This window comes from Colossoma macropomum, unplaced genomic scaffold (assembly GCF_904425465.1).
Source record: "Colossoma macropomum unplaced genomic scaffold, Colossoma_macropomum, whole genome shotgun sequence".
NCBI lineage: Eukaryota > Metazoa > Chordata > Actinopteri > Characiformes > Serrasalmidae > Colossoma > Colossoma macropomum.
The window spans coordinates 27,465,852-27,485,418 of record NW_023494803.1 but is presented as its reverse complement, the minus strand read 5'-3'; the positions used below and the strand labels follow the sequence as shown (position 1 = coordinate 27,485,418).

General features: G+C 39.3%; 2 protein-coding genes across 2 annotated transcripts; both read left to right on the top strand.

The window, feature by feature from the left end:
* Positions 1 to 600: 600 nt before the first annotated feature.
* On the top strand, positions 601 to 3,694 carry cfl2 (cofilin 2 (muscle)). Its single transcript, XM_036593288.1, has 4 exons — positions 601 to 734; positions 2,069 to 2,376; positions 2,463 to 2,539; positions 2,714 to 3,694. Exons 1-4 carry the CDS (start codon positions 732 to 734, stop codon positions 2,824 to 2,826), a joined length of 501 nt encoding a protein of 166 aa, XP_036449181.1. The 5' UTR covers positions 601 to 731; the 3' UTR covers positions 2,827 to 3,694.
* Positions 3,695 to 13,609: 9,915 nt separating this feature from the next.
* Positions 13,610 to 18,406, top strand: snx6 (sorting nexin 6). Its single transcript, XM_036593616.1, has 11 exons — positions 13,610 to 13,727; positions 13,892 to 14,013; positions 14,113 to 14,236; positions 14,461 to 14,556; positions 14,828 to 14,933; positions 15,764 to 15,839; positions 15,984 to 16,023; positions 17,048 to 17,134; positions 17,330 to 17,489; positions 17,654 to 17,739; positions 17,899 to 18,406. The coding sequence occupies exons 1-11, from the start codon at positions 13,713 to 13,715 to the stop codon at positions 17,950 to 17,952; spliced, it is 966 nt and encodes a 321-aa protein (XP_036449509.1). The 5' UTR covers positions 13,610 to 13,712; the 3' UTR covers positions 17,953 to 18,406.
* Positions 18,407 to 19,567: the final 1,161 nt, after the last annotated feature.

Sequence of the window (19,567 nt, the reverse complement as noted above, 5' to 3'; positions counted from 1 at the left end):
CATTGCAGTGCGGAACCTGTCACTGCTTACCTGGTCACAGTGCAGAACCCGTACCCACTCACCTAGTTAAGGTGCAGAACCTGTGCTGACTCCACTGGTTACCTCATTACAGTGCAGGACCTGTCCCCTCTCAGATGGTTACAGTGCAGAACCTGTCACTGTTTACCTGGTTACAGTACAAAACCTGTACCCACTCATGGTTGCAGTGCACAACCTGTCACTGCTTACTTGGCTGCTGTGCAGTGCACATCATTGCTCATCTATTTGCAGTGCAGAGTGTCTCACGTTTCAAGTTCACCTGGTGCACTGCAGCGTTTGTAACCCCTTAACAGGTTACAGTGCAGAGCCCTTTTACTGCTCAACTGGTTGATTCTGAAGATCGTCAATGCTCACCTGGATGCAGTGAGGAGCTGCCGCCCGTCTCACCTGGTCCATCAGCGCTTATCAGGCTACAGTGTAGGGCCCTTTACTGCTGGACTGCAGAGCCCGTCACTGCTCAGTCCATCACTGCCTGCCCGGCTGCTCTGCAGAGCGCCTCTTTGCCCGCCTGTCCCCGCTCGCCGGCTGCACTGCAGATTCCCTCACTGCGACTGTGCAGTGCTGCCACGCTCCTGCTCCCCCTCCCTCCCTCTCTCTCTCTCTCTCCCTCTCTCGCTCCGCTGTTCACATTCCCCTGATAGAACTACCAAGAAAATACTCGCACATTCAATTGCAAACTACCGTCGGACAACATGGTGAGTCTGCATTGTTTCCCATACCCGCCTGATCTCAGTTTGATCGCTGCCGGCTGAGTATGCGACACTCAGGACGTTATTTTAACAACTCTTGAGCAGTTAACTTTTGTAGGTTAACTCTGAGTAGCCAGTCACTGGAATGTAATTCGGCAAGCCGTTGTTTTAATAACTAACGACGCATTTTCGCCGATCGCCGGTGCCGGTGTGTGATTTTGTGGACTAATCTTGTTCGTGGCCGATAGCTAATTAAATCAGTTCCAGTTTGGGATAGCTATGGTCAGGGCCTTGAACCCTAGGCGGCCATTTTAACCTAATTTTAGCCGATAGTCTATAACGCTAATCACTTTTAATCTAGCCTGCTCGCTAACTAACTTTTCTTCTCTAACGTTACCGGGGCCGGTAAACGGTTATCGTGCGGCAGAATGTGCGGTTTGTCGGCTCTTTGGCCGCGCTGAACTCCAGCTCGCTGCCAAAGCAGGGCTTCGCCCGCAGTGAGGGATGTGAACGTCCTCATGGCGTGTAAAATCAGTTACCATTAGAGCTGAAGACGGGTATTTGTAGCCATGACTCAATAGGATTTAGGTGGCCCTACAGACAGACTGACAGCTGCCTTTAGCAGCGAGCTAACTCTGAGCACTGCTAGCTACCTGAGCGGCGCGTGTCTCTACAGCAGTGGAGCTGAGGGCTAACTCACTCCAGCTAACTCACTTTAAAAAGGTTTATACGGAGAAGGAAACACTTTTCAACGTCCTGCATGTACCCATCAGCCATGAGTGGATTAAAATACATGTAAAGCCATCGGGACTTTAGTTTATCTAACCATTTCATGTAATAGCTTTCTGTGAGGGAGCTTTTAGAGGCAGTGAACGCTTCTGACGTCTGGTTCCTATCACCACCACTGTTAACGATTCTGAATCGGCAAGTTTTTCTAAAACAGAGCATTTCATATGAAACCACTCTGAATGACTTTGTTTATATCTTTGACATTTAATTATATAGGTTTTTCTTTTAAATGGCTGGAGTTACCCTTTCAACAGACAGGAGGTTGCTGTCTCTCGAGAAACTACTATGTTCAGGACGCATAGAAAGTGTTGTGAGTCATTAGGTTGGCTTTGTCATTGCTGTTAACACAACAAGTGGAAAATGATTGCTATAACCGGTTATTACCTGTCACCTTTGCTATGTTGGTCTATTCATTATGTATTTGGGCTCTGTACATATTGTATATTATGAAGGATTCATAATGAAGCACCATTGTTTCCGTAACCTAACCCTGGCTAGGCTTTCGGTTGTGTCTTCCTCACTAAGGTAGTCTCACTGTCTCTTCTCCTCAGGCTTCAGGAGTTACAGTGAACGATGAAGTCATCAAAGTCTTCAACGACATGAAGGTGCGAAAGTCCTCAACCTCGGACGAGGTAAAAAAACGCAAAAAGGCAGTGCTGTTCTGTCTCAGCGAAGACAAGAAGAAGATTATCGTAGAGGAAGGCAAGCAAATTCTGGTTGGCGATATTGGAGAGACTGTGGATGATCCCTATGCCTGCTTTGTAAAGCTCCTACCTCTTAACGACTGCAGATATGGCTTGTATGATGCCACTTACGAAACAAAAGAGTCCAAGAAAGAAGACTTGGTATTTATATTTTGGTATGTGGCCTCTGTGTAAGCATTTATACTTTATACCAATGATGCTTTGTAGGCGTGAGCTTAAAGTCACTATCCTTGTCACTCAGGGCCCCTGAGGGAGCGCCATTAAAAAGCAAGATGATTTATGCTAGCTCTAAAGATGCCATTAAAAAGAAGTTTACAGGTAAGTTCTGCTTTGTTGTTAAATTTATCCCAAGTACTTGATGTACTGTGTCATACTAACTCAAGTTCAGGAGAGGAATTTACATTGCTGATTATTTTAAAGTGGTTCAGATGTTTTTGTGCAGGCAGGCAGATATTGTAATACATTCTCATGATGTGCGTCACTCTTTTCCAGGTATCAAACATGAGTGGCAAGTCAACGGTTTAGATGACATTCAGGACCGCTCTACCCTGGCAGAGAAATTGGGAGGCAATGTGGTTGTATCTTTGGAAGGGCGACCATTGTAAACAGAAAAGACACGTGCCATCTGGATTCCACACGCTTTCTATCTTAGCAGCTGTATCTATCTTTTGACCCCGAAGGAATAGTTTAGGTTGTCTGTTTTTTTTTTTTTGTTTTTTTTTCCTTTTCTTTTCATATTAAGGAGATCTTGTAAAGATATACAAAGAATCTACCAGTTTATTGCCAGCTGACTTTTTCAAATTCTGGTAGTTTTTTTTTATGTCCCCAAGAAAGTTCTCATAAAGTGTTTTGCCAAACAACATTGGAAATCATCAGTATCACACAGTATCAGTACTTCCCATACCAGCGTTTATCTTTTTTGATATATTCACAGAGATACTACAGCAATCTTCTACTGTAATAGACATGCGAGAATGCTTTCTGTTAATGCTTCGCACGGATGCATTAACCAATAGCAAGCACTTTGCACTCTTGAGTTTTGAACTATTTATTTGAACTGTTCTACCTAATCTGACTCATTTGACATGGCAAACACATTTAATACTATGCAGATTTGAAAGCACTTTTTTGTTTATACACTACAAGTTGAGACAAAACTGTTAAGGGGACTGTGGAATTTCTGTGTTTGTCACCGGATTGAAGTTACCACACTTTTCATTCCTGTTAATACATATGGACAAAGACAGATACATATTAACTGTTCCGTTGCAGCCTTACTTTCATTCGAATGTACAGTACACCACTGAATAAGAAGAAGGGGGTGCTGCTTGGTTATTGTTTTTTTAATCACTAAAAAGAATGCAAAATATCTGTAAAGATGGCAATATCTGCAGTCGCAGCCTTAAATGGAACATTGTTTTTGAGATTGGTGGAGTTGCCACTTTGCAATAAAACCTTGTGGCATACCACATGGACATGTTTCTTTGGGCTGGTTTGCATGGTTCACCTCTTCAGGTTCTGGTGTTATGTGACATACCATCTGAATTCAAACCCAAAGTAAATATAACACTGTCCTAAAGTTAAAGGCATATCAACACATTATTAAAGCCACTTTTGTGGCCAGTAAGTGTTTGTGCTTGTAAAATCACCACATAACTTTAAATTTTTTTCGGAAAATAACAAGAATTTCAAAAAAATAGTTAATATTTTGTGAGCTAGTTTGAATAACAAAGTTTCATTCCAGATCTTTGTTGTCCCCAGTTATCACATGAATTTGTTAAATTCCATGACCAGCACACCTGATATAACTTTATGAAAAATAGATTTACTAAACTTGTTATTCGATTATAACTACAAATAATACTAGGCTGTCTTGAGGAGAGGTTTGAAAGTGGTTAAAGAAACATAGTGACTCCAAAATCACTACTTCTTATTATTTGTTTTCTGAGCAAATAATCACTTACTACCCAATTAGGTTGCATTTTAAATATTTTCCCAGGTAAAATTTACACTGCTGTATGTGTTGTACCTTTTTTGGTGTAAGTTCTCTGAATTACTCAGCTGTTGCAGAAATTAAGCACCAGCTGTTTATAAAAATACCATATTTAACATTTGCCATATAGGCTTAGATAGCCACTAAAATGTTTTAGCTGCTAGGACATGCTTTCCTGGGAGCACTTTCAGCTTTCAACCTTTTTTGTGAGGTTTCATGTCCTACTTGCCGTCATTCATGTTGCCAGACGTGACCTGTTCCGACCTGGGGCGGTCTCTTTCCTGATGTTTCGAAAGCTTTAATGGACCACCCGCCCACCTTCATATGGTCCAAAAGTTTCTGTCAGAGTGGTGTGTGTGTCTTTCAGTGGAACTGGGCTTGAGGCCAGAGGCTGCTTCTCCCTTTGGAGAATTTGATCCGCCGGCAGCGAGCAATCCTCTGCTGCTCGGTGCTATTTATGGCCAACATGCTTTTGTGTCTTGTCATCGTTGTCCACAAATGGCAAAACTGAACATGCCTCCAAAGAGCTGTGAAAGGGAAGCCTCGTTCAGCAGCCTGTGCAGTACTTACAAAAAGTGTTTTTCACAGTGTGGAATGTGGGCAGCAAACAAAGTGGTGCATTTAAAGCAATATTGCTCTGCTTTATAACTAAATATCAGGGTCAGGGTTACTCATACTAAATCATTTTGAAAAGAAGACAAATGGATTGTGTCAACACTTCCATTACTTACGAAGAATCTTTAAAAAGCTGCCTAGAGGAAAGTTTATTCTATTCTGTTTTTCAAAGATAGTCCCTATTGGTGTCCAATGATCAGGAACTTTCTATTAGTGGTTATGAAACTGTCCAAGCCCTAAAGGTGTGCAAGAACATATTGCTGGGCTTGGTCGAACTGCAGCAATGGACAGCTTTATCTTTGAAAGAAGTGCCACAAATCTCTTTTATCATAGGTTCTTTTATTGTGAGCTGATGGTTTCACTTTTCCTTTAACTTGAAGAAAATTTAACAGACTTATTCTGTGAAATGTAAATATTTAAAAGACTATTCTGCACCAGTCTATGAAGCTTAAATATGCTGTGTAGATGGGTATTCATTATGTTTTTGCACTTTGGCCCAATGCACCCCCCCACCCTTAGCTGTCACGGCACATTGGACAACAAATTAACCAAAATTGTGCTGTTAATAAAGCAAAAGAACAAAACATTTTAAAGCTTATTTTAAGCTAACATACATTTGTGCTTACAATAAGCACATGAGGTCTGTAGATTATAAAGATTAAATGTTGTTTAATCTTTGAACACGGCTGATGTGGCCTAAAACATGTGAAACATCAAGTCAGTTGGTCAGGGCCTTTATGTATACTGCTGCCTGAAACAAAGGGCCTTTTATGTTAGCCCCTGAATCTCTGTGTCTGGACAAACGTGCTGAAAATAAACAAGTGACCTCTCCTTGCTCTCGACAAGATTCTGTGCTCTGAAAGGGTATGTGGTATGAGCACTGGTTGGTGATTGCTTGCCGCCATTGCAAAGTGAACTAGAATGCTAGTCATGTGAGGATTGAAGCACAAATACTGTCAACGAATTCCCGAAATTCCATCTAATTTAAACAGTGTCTGGTGGGTTTTACTGCCTGGATGGTGGCAACTGAGGAGACGAGAGATGGTGCAATACTCACTTGCTCACAACAATATTTCCCAATTCACAGAGTGGTGGCACAGCACAGCCTGTTTAAATAGCTGTTTTGCTTTCTAGTGCATAATTAAGCAGGTCACAGGAGACAGCTCCACCAGCTGAAAGTCACTGTTTTAATCCCTCATTCTATGCATAAGTAACATGTGATAATGTTTAGGCTATTTGCAGTGAAACATGACCTGTGCAGAGAATATAGACGTGTTATTGCCGGCATAAGGGTCACAAGATTAAACCTCAGTACAAAGTTACTCAATGTGTTATTAGAGAGAGTGACAGCTGGGGTGACGTTTGGTTGATCTTGATGTTGTTTTGTGTTTATGATGTTCATTGAATCATGTCAATCCAGCATGAAAGGTTGTATGAATATTGACTTCTTTCATTTAGCGCCCATATAAGTCACTCTGTGTTAATAACTGCTTAAATACAATGTTATTTATGTTTTATTATTGTATGTTTTCTATTCTTTAATGGTCGTATGGTCATAATGGTCTGTGCAGAGCTAATTTATTGTACTGTATCAAAATCCACCAGCCTGTAAACTGTGACCAGTACTTTTCTTACAGTCTGGAATCACCCTTTTTAACCTAATGTGTCTGAGTGAAGGTCCAGATTGACAGAAATTGGACCAAGAATGTCTAGAATCTCACCAAATTGAGTAAAGAATTTAACTGTGAACCAATATACTTTGACTAACCTGAGTCCTGGCCATGAAAGCTGGCAGATACATGACTGTAAGGCAGAAGGTAAGTGAACATGCTGGCACAATCTGGTCCCAGGAAACAGTCGGGTGGAGAAGGTGTCCATTCATACCCTTTTATAGTGGAGAACATCAAGACATTAACGTGAGAAATGCCTTAAGTCATCACCACTTTTGTATATTGAAGGCCACATCTGACCAGTAGTTTGATCAGTGGTCTGCGGTGGGTTTTATACATACTGATGTGTTCTTACAGGTGATCTTCCAGTCCTGATGAGAAACTGGAATTAGGTTGGTGGGTTCCAGCTGTCAGTGTTGTGAAAATAGTCAGGTAAATGGTATTGGTCAATAGGGGCATTGCATTGTTATTGGCAAAACAGTTGATAGTGTTGACAAAATGTGTGTGGTCCTAAAGCTAATGCTTAAGGTGCCACCCAGTGGTTAAGACTGCAAATGCTTCTTATCCTAATTCAGTAATGTGAATACCTCAATGCTGTTTTGCCCAAGAAAAATGGGTGGATTAGGCAGTGTATTATTAATTAGTAAGTATCATTAATGCAAATAATGCAGATCACCAAGGTACACTCCTTATTGGGAGACTGTGAATGTATCTGAAACGTTTATGGTCAACTGTGTAGATAAATAGAGGCAAAGAGTGGAAAGAAACTACTAAACATGTGGATAAATAGAAATAGTGGGAAAACCTGTTCTATTCAGTATTTCACTGCAGACAGCAGAAGTGGTAAAAATGATTTAACATGTATACTTGATGGTGGAAAAGGAAATAAGTCAGCACATTTGTGCAGAGCCCTTTTAAGCAAACCAGCTGATTCACTTATTCATTGATTGATTAAGGTCACAATTTATAAGACACTATATTTTACAGTGCAAGCACAGAAAGCACAGTCTGATAAGTGATACTTCATCCCTCTATCTAGCCTGTCATGCCTTTGATACATAGCTTACGTTTCACAAACCAATGCAATTCTCACATCCTCATAATACCAGTAAATGAAAAATATGGGAAAATAGAAAGTTTCATTTGCACATGATGTAAATGTATAGTACTTCCACACAAATACTGCAAATCCATATTTTGTGCAAAATAAGACACAGTGAGTTTTTACTCCATAACATTGTCTAATCAAGTAAATTCTGAATATTCTGAATATTTTCATCCACAGAATAATTGATATAATGTTACAGTCAAATCCTACACTGATCTAAACTGTTGTAAATACACTTTGCATTTAATTTATGTTTACTGAGGATATGTATTTTTTAAATGTCCTTGTATATGTACACCTGTTTACAGGTATCTCCCTCTGCATCTATACTGTTGTATGTACCCTGTATGTTTAGTTTCCATACTGATTATGATGTATAATTTGTGTTACCCTTTGTGGGTCTGTCTTTGTATTTATTTGTATTATTTGTTTACTATTTTGTAATCTGTATTGTGGAATGTATGCACAAATTTAACCAAGACAAATTCTTTCTACATGCATAGTTGGCCAATAAACTGATTCCACTTCTGATTTTAAAGGACCACATTCCAGCAGTACAGTTTAACACTAAACATATACAGGAACCATTTATGTTCCTGCATGGAATCTGCTCTCCAAAAACACTAACTGGTTACTGTATTTAGTGTAGTATTTACTTTTTTATTTATTTTGTGTCGTCTTTTTGAAGGAACAATCCAGCATCTTTTATTCATAGGTTTCAGGTTTGTTATTTTAAGTTTTAGGATTTTTTTCAGGTTTAAGTGAGCCGTTTTTTGTACAATGTGTGCTTTTAAAGGGAGATTCTAAAGTAAACTTCCTTTAGCTTTCCATGGGCTTAGAGCTACATACAGTTTCTGGTTCAAAATGGCCTTAAACAGCCACATCCATAAAAACAGTTCAATAATGTCATATCCTCAGTGAATTATGAATTAGTATTCTAATGTCTTCACCATTTTTGTGCATAAAGTGTTATGTTTGGCCCATATTAGCTTCAGATACTTCTGTTTCTGTAAGAGCTCAACTGCAGTGAAAAGAGATAATGTATGAAAATGCATTAACACCCAGAACATTAAACTGAGTGTTGTGCAGTGAATTAGACCCAGACAGGTTATAAGATTACACACATTTTGCTCTTCACCAGGTCTACCTTAAGGTGGAAATAATAACTCAGCTGTTGGAGAATAGTGTGTCACTGCATCAGCAGTATATTAGTACATTTCTACAGGCAAATTCTTGCATGCCTGTTGGAACCCTTTTGCGCTGTATCTTACTTTAGAAAGAAAATCAACTAATTTTAGAAACTGGAGATGACACACTGTTTTTCAGTGCTGGATCACATATCGAAGGGAAAAAAATATTGAATCCTGTAACAAATCTAGCCTGAAACAGCACACACCCACATTGTGTGATGTCCTGTTGTTCGTTGTGTATTTCTACTTGTGGGGTGTTTTTGTAGTGTGATCATGGCACCCTACTTTTAGCTGTTCATATTAAGTGCTTCAGTTGAAAAATTATTCATTTTAAACCTTAGTAGTTTTTTAAAGAAACAAATCTCATTATTATCGGTTTCAGTATCGGTATCAGATAATAAGTACCGTCTGTAAAAGAAATGTGTGGTCTTATAAAAGTAACCTTTGTCGGGCATAAATAGGAACTCCACCAATTTTTCAAACATTCTACATAAATACATGGTTGAGGTGTAAACAAAGTCATTCAGAGTGATTTGGTGTGAAATGCTCTGTTCTAGAGAAACTTACAGAGTCCAAATTGTTCACAGTGGTGGTGATAGGAACCTAACGTCTGAAGAGTTAATGCCTCTAAAAGCTCCCTCACAGAAGGTTATTACATAAAGTGGTGAGATATATGCTGCCTGAGATTCAACACATAGTTTTATGATAGTTTTGTGATTTTTGTTTTAAAATGTACTTTAAGCCGTTTACTTTAATCCATTCATTTTCAGATATATGACTATTTTACCATCATCAACATTACATATAAAAACTCAGAAGGCAAGTGTACGTTTACTGGTGGTTTTGGACAGTAAATAAAATGGCTATATTTGTGTTGTTAAACACAAAGAATTAAAGAATCAGTCTCTACAATGACCTGCTTCACATCAAACCACTCTGAGTGACTCTGTTTACATCTCAACCACTGGATTATTCCGAAAATTTGGTGAAATTCTCATATAAACTGAGCCCAGAATTGCAAACTGTTTTAGGTTCAAAATTGTTCTTGTACAGCTGCATCGACAAAAACAGTTTAGTTCTTGTGTTTATGAGATTTTTTTATCGTACTCTTCTTTTTCTCTAGTAGCGCCGCGAGCTCGTTCCTTCACCGTGGTCTTCCTCTCTCCGCCGCCGCCTGTAGTGAGGAGTGTAGCGGCCGAGTCCTCCTGCAGGCTCCGCCCTCCTGGATCCGCTGCCTCACGTCACACGACATCGCCACATTCGTACTCCACCCGCAGCAGCCATGATGGTGGGTTTTTGTACAATTACTGTAGCCTGCTTAGGGTTTTTAATGGGCGAGCTTTTCGCCTTGTCATTTTCACAGTGAAATGCTCGATTTAATGTCTAAGCTATGCACGTTGTGCTTTTTTTCTGTCTCTTCTTTTGACAGCAAGAAGGGCTGGACGATGGTCCCGATTTCCTCTCCGAGGAGGACAGAGGAGTAAGTTTTTTTCGTTTTTTTGTCTCCTGTTAGCTGTACCGTCCTGTTTGTTAAAGCATTTTCGCCTTTTTCTGTCCTGTGCGGTTTAATAGGCTAACGGCTGTGTCAGATTAGCCGTGTCAGTCACGTTCAATGTCGCTGGAGAGCTACAAGCTATTAGCAAAGCGTCTGATAGTCAGTTGACTTCCTACTGGCTGGAAATAAAGATACTGTGGGAAACGCAAACATGCATAACGATTAGCCTGTTTAACCCACTGACATTAGGTTTAGCCAGGTGTCTGTGAGCTGTGAGCAGAAGAGGGTTATTAATCTGTTTATCTGCGAGCCTCCTGTCTCTGTCACTGTACACAGACGAGCCTGGGCTGCTCCTTAGGCCAGCAAACAAAGTTCAGAGAATGAAGAATGAAGCCAGTTAGCTGAGCAGTAGGTCAGACAATAGCACTGATCTCTGGCAGGCTGTTGATGATACTCAGATTTCAGGGATTTATTGCCAGTGTTTTGTAGCTACATGAGTTACGTTTTAATCTGCATTTGTTTTCTTCACTTGATATACAGTGGCCCCCAAAATTATTTGGACACCTAAACTTAGAGGTGGGCAATATGGCAAAATGTATATCACAATACTACAAGACACTTTCATGATACACATGACGATTTGAATTTTTTTCTGATATTTAGTAAGTTGGAAAAAACAGTATTGGCATATAATTAAAATATTAGCAAAAGCTATGAAATACAATAATTTCACATACTGTGCTGCACTAAATCCAGTTAAACAGGACTAACTGTAATGAAACATGCAGTTAGGAAGTGTTTTTAAGTACTGACGAAATGTCAGAAAAGCATACTGTGACATTGGGATGTAATTCATGATGATAACGATATATAATTTCATATTTCCCATATTAAAACACTGGTATACATTATTGTTGTTCTTTAGGTTACTTTATAAGTTGAGATCTGTTTCAGAGAAAAACTGAAAATGTTAGCACGTTAGACTCTGTGTGAACATGCCATGGAAAGCTGGCGATGTCAAAGTCTGGAACGTTTTTTTGTACAGAGGTGCCAGTGAGTTTGTGTTCATCAATGGGATCATGAACAAAGACAGCTTGGATGCAAACCGGTCTTGTAAAAGGTCTTGGGATGGTCTGTTTAAAATAATGTAACTTGGTCTGACATTTTGTGTCCTACACAATGAACTTAAGTGTGTCACGAATTTTTCAAATAATTTTCGGGGCCACTGTACATGTGCACACATTAAAGCCATTTGTTCAAAGCAGACTGTTAAAACAGTGCTGCAAAAATATCTACACTGGAAACAAAATCTACACTTTCATTATACATGGTCTGTTAGCCTTCTTTAACTGTCAGGAATAAAATAGAATAATCTCACAGTGGAACGGCCACGCAGAGAGGTCACAGCTATTACATTTAAAAAGAAAAAATACTTGTTTTAAACCCTTCATATGGTTCACAAGTGGAAAAATGTGAGAAAAGTGAAAATGAGAGCCTTCACTGTCTGTAGTGTCTAACTGAACATGGTTTACAGCCCAGGGCTGTCAATGTGGACCTTCAGACCGATGCTACACTACAAGTGGACATTTCAGATGCTCTGAGTGAGAGAGACAAAGTGAAGTTCACCGTCCATACGAAGGTAAGTCAATTAGTGCTGGAAGCAGATGTGTTTCTATTCTTGTCCCTGTGACTGGACTGTCTAACGGGTTGCTGCCAAGAAAGTTTCTTCAAACATGCAAATTATAATAATTGCAAATTATATTATCTGCAGAAATAATGGTGGAAAAGTCGAGCTTGTAATTCTCCTTGTGTTCTGAATGGTCTTGTTGATCTCAGTCACATTTAAATATTCAGCTTAGTGTCTCGTTGGAAATACTAAGAGGTGAATACTGTTTAATGAGTTGTGTAAGAATTTATCATGTGTTTTATGCTTCTCCAGAGCACTCTACCCAACTTCAAGCAGAATGAGTTCTCTGTGGTCAGACAGCATGAAGAATTCATCTGGCTCCATGACTCCTTTGTAGAGAATGAAGAATATGCTGGTTTTATTGTAAGTATGGCAGTCATGTAGGCCATTCCTGGTCTGAGGTTATGTTGATAGTAGTTGTTAAAATCTGAAGTAGGGATGCTTAAAAATGAGGAGTTTTGTGCCGATGCACGTATCCAGTATTTTCATGTACATATCTGCTGATGTGTAACAAATAAACATTTTTTTAAAATGGCACTACATCTACCTGGATAAGCATTACATAGAAATGTAACAATTATTGAATGGATGTGGTCCAAATGGAAGTCGAAATGTTTTGCTGTTTTGATTTAAAAGAAGGTCTAGGTCTGTGTTAAAACATACTTCTCTGCCTCTCTGAACATATAAGCCTTCATTCTTATAAATAAGTTTTACTAAAGTGTGGCTCTTTGAACATTCACTTTTCCCTGAAGAAAAAAAGTTTGTTATTTATAAAGGGTGAACACAAGCACACGTTTAATGCAGCAGCTGATGGATGGTGCTCCTTTAATAAAGCTAAATTTACCTAGCAGTAGTCCAGTGCATCATGCAAAATCATAATAATGACATTGGCCCACTTCTGCAAAGACATCACAGCACAGTGTTCACTGTAACGTGACAGAGCATATTTTACATTGAAAACTCCTTCTAGCAGGGCCATTGTGTGCTACCAGTAGCAAACCAGTTTTCTACTGCTTAAACTGGTGATGGCTTCCGTTACGATAATAGGTATCAGTATTGGGTTGTTATCAGCAGAAAATGCTGGCTCTGATATTGGAGATGAAAAAAGAACGACTCTGATCCAGTAATGTAACAAATCTGTCCTTCCTAAGGGCTAGTAGAGTGTTTTTTGAGTAATTTGAGCATGATCGTCTACTTTCAGAAGTTCGTCTTAAGTGAAGTGCTTCAATGAAAATTTCAATGAAGCTTAGTAGTTTTTAAAGAAGAAATGTTTGATCAGTATAGGTCAGCAGTCAAGGTTTCAGTATTGGTATAGATATCGGAAAAGGAAAAAGTGTTATTGTGCCACCTCTAGATTAAACTGTTTGCATTAGATACTTAGGGTTTATTTGCAAAGGTACCTGTAACATTATGTAGGATAGAAGACAAAGTAAAAGGAAAATTGACATTTTGCTTTTTGAAAGTCCAGTTGAGTGAGCTGATACGGCATTATTTATAATTGAATCAGTTTCTTAGAACTAAGGTCTGCTCTTATGGAAGAAGAATGGGTTGGGGTGGCACTGGGAAATTGCTGTCGAAGTCTTATGGGCTCTGGTTAATGTTCTGCAGGATGGGTCACCCTTGCTGTCTGATCTATTGCCCTTTCATTTGGAATATACTTTAGACGTAGGCAGCCATGGTTCTTGGCACTGGAAAGCATTTTGCACTACCATCACATCTGAAGTGAATTATTCATGTCACTTAACATTGTGAGAGATTACTTCATGCATTTGCAGACTGACACAGTGAACACTGATATCATTAGTATGCTCCATCAGCATTACTCTCTGAATGTCAAACGACAAAAGGTTTTTGGAAACATAAAGACCGTCGGAACAGTTACATGACTGATGGAGTGTTGTTTTATTCTCAGATTCCTCCTGCTCCTCCGAGACCAGACTTTGATGCCTCACGAGAGAAGCTACAGAAGCTGGGTGAGGGAGAAGGCTCCATGACCAAGGAGGAGTTCACTAAAATGAAACAGGAACTTGAGGCGTAAGTCACTTTCATGTATATATTTTTACTTTGTTTTTACGGTTGCTTTGATGTACGCTTGTTTCTGCAACACTAGAAGTAATGTGTATTGTGTTGCAGCGAATACTTGGCCATCTTCAAGAAGACTGTGGCAATGCATGAAGTCTTTCTCTGCCGTGTTGCTGCCCATCCTGTCCTGCGCAAAGACTTGAACTTTCATGTTTTCTTAGAGTACAACCAGGATGTAAGTGCCATTTTTTGTGTCACATTTTCTATCCTGTTATTTGAAAGTACACCTCTGCTTGCCAATGTGTTCCCTTTGTTCAGCTGCATTTTATTCACTAAAAAAACAGAAAGAAAATTTAGCCCATTTTACTTTTTCATTAAAACTCATTACTTCATGCAACAGTTAAGCTTTGAATAGAGGTAAACTGACTTGGACATATTGCTTGTTTCTGGCATTGGCAGCTGAGCGTACGAGGCAAAAACAAGAAGGAGAAACTGGAGGACTTCTTCAAGAATGTGGTGAAGTCTGCAGATGGAGTAATAGTGGCAGGAGTGAAGGTGAGATCACCCTGCATTGGGACATATGACTATCATGTGACACAGGTTGAGCGATGAAGGTGTAAAGGAGGAAATTACTGTTCTGGGAAATTATTTACTAGTGGCTGCTTAGGATTCTTTAAATGTTAATTATAGCTCTGAGTAGTCTTTTTGTGGACAAGTTTTTGAATATGTTGACCCAAAGTGGTTATAAGCATATTCAGGAAAACTGCTCTGAATAAATTTATCTTCACTTAAACAGCCCTCATCCCCTCTCTCCATTTGAATACAGGATGTAGATGACTTCTTTGAACATGAGAAGACATTCCTTTTAGAGTACCATAACCGCGTCAAAGACGCCTCCGCCAAATCTGACAGAATGATCAGGTCTCACAAAAGTAAGTTTCTCTTCCCCTTCTCTTAACTGTCACTGTTTAAGGTAAGCTCTTCACTTACATGCTTGTAATACACTTTCAACATATGTAAGCAGAAAAATATATCACTTATGCATTTTTAACTTGTGAAGATCTATCATCACCACTAAGAAGTGGTATAGTTTGACCACACATCACAGGGGGGTGTCAGCAATATGTGGTACGTTTGGAAATGGAAAACAGTCTTGGAATGGAAAATAATCTTGTCTTCTGGCAACAGTTCATGCCTCACCTCAGGCCAAACTGATAAATCTGAGGACCAAACATGCAACTCTCCAAAATTCTCCAAAAATGCCACGTGTGTCATGTTTCATTGTGTGTTATGTTCTGTACAGTATTTTATGTCTACTCTGTTTTGCATTAATTTGCTTACAAATGTGGAAACTGGTAAGTGCAGTTTTCTCTGTATGCCTGAGCAGGAGAGCCACACTGTATATCTGATATAACTCTGTCAGTGTTCTTTAGATACGTCTGGCGACTTTAATGCTGTTCATCACGGCAACTAGCAGTTTATGGCAAGCGTATGTGCAGTCACCTGGCATGTCTCCTCTTTAATCAGTTGTCTCCTGTTTGGTGTGTGAGTCTTGGGTGAAGTGTATTCTTTTCTGTGGCAGTGAAACATGACACACTGAAGTGGAAAATTGAAAATCAGAGTGAGTGCTTTTTAACTGAAGGAATGAATGGCTTGAGTGAGTCAGTGCATGGATAAGTATTGGCCTTGAGTTTGCAGAGCTGAGCACTTTGCTGAATATCTGTGTGCTTCGTATGGAGGTGTAACAGAAGGTCTTTTACAGGTGCTGCAGATGACATCAACAGAATTGCCTCCACACTATACACTTTAGGGACCCAGGACTCAACGGATATGTGCAAGTATGTAACGCTGTCCCCACCCCCACTTTAGCTTGATGGATCGACCAAGCTGCTGTATATACAGTTTTTAATCTTGTTTTAGCCTCCATAAACATAACTTTGTGTCTTATGGTGAATTCGTTTTTTTTTCCTTTTTCTTTTCAGATTTTTCTTGAAAGTGTCAGAGCTTTTTGAGAAAACACGGGTATGTGCAAAGCATTTTTAACTGCTTTACTTCAGTGTCATTTTATTGTAGGCATGGTAAACCACAGGAAGGAACTAGTATATGGTTTCCAACAGTAAAGAGGAATTCATATATTTTTGCATAATTTGGTTAGTGTAAACAAAATCATTCAGAGTGGTAGAAAAACTTACGGACTCATTTCTTTACAGTGGTAGTGATAGGAACCAGGGGTTGCTATGTAAACCATGCAACATATAGCCATTTCATATGCTATCCAAAACCGTCAGTGATCCTGCATCTCTTCTGAGCATTTATTTGTTATGTTGATAAAGGTAAAATAGTGGTATGTCTGGGAAAAAACATACTCTTTTATTTATTTGTTTATTTTTTACACTTTGCATGTACTTCTCTGCAATGAATGGCTTTAAAAATGTGCTCAAAACCATATAGATCAATATCCACAACATCAGGCAGTGTATTCTTAACCATGTCATGTGATAACTTTATGAGAGGTAGTTTTAGAGGCGTTTAAAGCTTTTTTAAAAGCTTCGGATGTCTGGTTCCTATCACCAACGCTATGAACAATTCTAGCTAGGAAAATTTGACATCAAACCACTCTGAGTTACTTGCTTACATCTAACCATTTAATTATGCAGAAATTCTGAAACAAATGGTGGAATTCCCCCTTTAATACCATATTTAATTTAACTATATGTTGTAGTTTACTGTGGTTATGCTAGTTTGCAAACTGTGGTATCACCATGGCCCAATTTAGTTTTTCAAGTTAAGCCTTGAGAAGGTTTGAAGAGAGATCTGAAGGTAGCCCCTCATGAATAAGAGTCTTTCAACTCTTAATGAGGAAGTGCCTTAAAGCTCTTTTCTCTCTCTGAAGAGAGAGGCAGCTAATTTGGTGCTGAATGCACAGTGAACGTCAGCAGTTTTACAACAAGGCCATACTAATTGAGCACAGTGTGTCAAGGATCATAAGGTCATCTGCTCTCTTCCTGTCAGTCCATCTCATGCCGTCTGTATGTTTCCTGCTCAGAAAATTGAAGCACGAGTTGCTGCTGATGAGGACCTAAAACTTGCTGACTTGTTGAAGTATTACCTCAGGGAGTCGCAAGCTGCCAAGGTATGCTGTCTGACCCTTACCATCCCTCATATCACATAGCAAGCCATTTCAGATGCTGCTTTCATGATTGTTTACACTATTAGATTACAGCATGTGTGATAACAGGCTCAGCATTTCATGTGTGGTCAAGAGTGTTAGTTTTGTGTTTGAACAGCAGAGTTGAGTTCATTTGATCTGTCCTTTGCTGCCTTTCAGGACCTTCTGTACAGACGAGGAAGGGCATTAGTTGATTACGAGAATGCCAACAAAGCTCTGGACAAAGCCAGGGCCAAAAACAAAGACGTCCTTCAAGCAGAAACCACCCAGCAGGTGTGCTGTCAGAAGTTTGAGAAAATCTCAGAATCAGCTAAACAAGGTACTTGTTGATATTTTCTTTCATTGCACAGTTTCACAGTAATTTCCTTTTGAAGTTTACATAAACAGTATTGTATTTCCCATAGATTAAAGACTTATTGTACAGAAGGAATGTTTAAATTATGGTGCTGCTTATGTGTGGACTTTTTCCCCCAACCAAAACAGAACTGATAGATTTCAAAACAAGAAGAGTAGCAGCATTCAGAAAGAACTTGGTGGAACTAGCTGAGCTTGAACTCAAACATGCAAAGGTAAATTTTATTCCATGATGGAAAGATTTCACCTCGTTTAAAAGCAGAAATATAACCTAATTTAATGTGGTTTTATGTCACTGAGCGTATTAATGGAAGAAAATCAGAGAAAATCTTTACATTGCCCTGATACTCACTGTTCACTGTCTTCTTTTAAAGGGTAATCTACAATTGTTGCAAAGCTGTCTGGCTGTTCTAAAAGGGGACACTTAGACCCTAGAACAGGCTTCTCTGTCTAGGGCTTTCCCTGCTTTGGTCCCGTCTTTACTTGGAGGATTGGAGGAGAGAGCATACCTGGGGTCTGTTTGTCAAGAAACATCTGTATGTATCACTACCAGAGACACCATACTCCCTCCACTGCCGCCTTAAAGTGACGCGGCCCACTGTGGAAGATTTCCCAAGTCCACACAGCACAAGAACCAACAAATTCAGTTAATCGCGTCTTGTAACTTCTGATTGTTAATTGACGTTTTTCATGACAATTGCTTCATGAACACATTTATGTTCCTGTAATTTCTGTCTAATTGTTTTCTTTTTACGTGTTTATTTTTGCTTATTGTAATCCCAGAGTCTTTAGTTTCGGTAATCCTTTTGTATGGATGCTGCTCAGTTGTCTTGTTCAAGTTGAGCTGATTGTTACTATGATTAAAGTGTATGGTCACTCAAAGCCTTGTACATGTTGTATTAGTTTTCGCTGTATTGCTGTTGATCATCTTAATCAGACTCATAGTTTTCCTTTTGTATCATGCTCTTTAGCAAAATTAATACATTTTTTCCTTTTTTTTCATTCCTAACAAATAATGGATCATTGTTTGCCTTAATATGTAGACTAATCAGATATTGTAAAAATCATAAATGAATACATCCCCGGCTTTTTAAGTGCACTGTATATGAATGTGTTTTTTTCCACAGTATGTGACCAAAGCTTCCATTTATTCAGATGGAGGAATGCTGACATAAATAGTAAAAATGGTGATAAAATGGTAATGAACATGACAAAAATAAATAATACTGTTTACCTTATGTGATAGAATTCATTTCATGTGAGTGGAAAAAGCTCAGCATGAAGAAAATTCTGTTCAATTTTAAGAGTCTTCTGAATCATACTCTAGCCAGGTACATTCCAGGAAATAACGTTAACCGTCAACACTGCTGCCCATATGAATGCTGTTCTACTGAGATATGAAGAAAATCTTAACTCATTAGAGCAGGCAGTTGTGGGCTGGAGGTCATGGAACCAGCCTTGTGACCGCAAGGTCGCTGATTTGATCCCCTGAGCCGACGGTACATGACTGAGGTGCCCTTAAGCAAGGCACCTAACCCCCAACTACTCCCTGTGTGCTGTGGATAGGGCTGCCCACTGCTCCAGGCAAGTGTGCTCACTGCCCCCTAGATGTGTGTTCACGAGTGTGTATGTGGTGTTTCACTGCATGGATGGGTTAGATTGCGGAGGTGAAATTTCCCTGTTGTGGGACTAATAAGGGTCTCAATCTAAATTTCATTGCTTAATACTTGATATTAGTTTAAACAAATCTGTGTTATAGTTTTATGCCAAATTTTATGTCTGTAAATATTGTGACTGTAAACACTGGGGCAGGAAAGTGCACTCTTGCTGTGTTTGAATGCTCCTGTTAGGGGTGGAATACGGACAAGGCCAGTGAGGCCAGCGCCAAGAGACCTCTGATCACAAGGCCTGAGGCTCAAAGACTCAAGACAATCCACTACAGATGTAAAAAATGAAATGAATGAAAAGGTCTTGGATACATACAAATGACTTAGTATATGAAATAATAAAAAAAGTCATGCGCCACCTCAGCTCATAGACTTC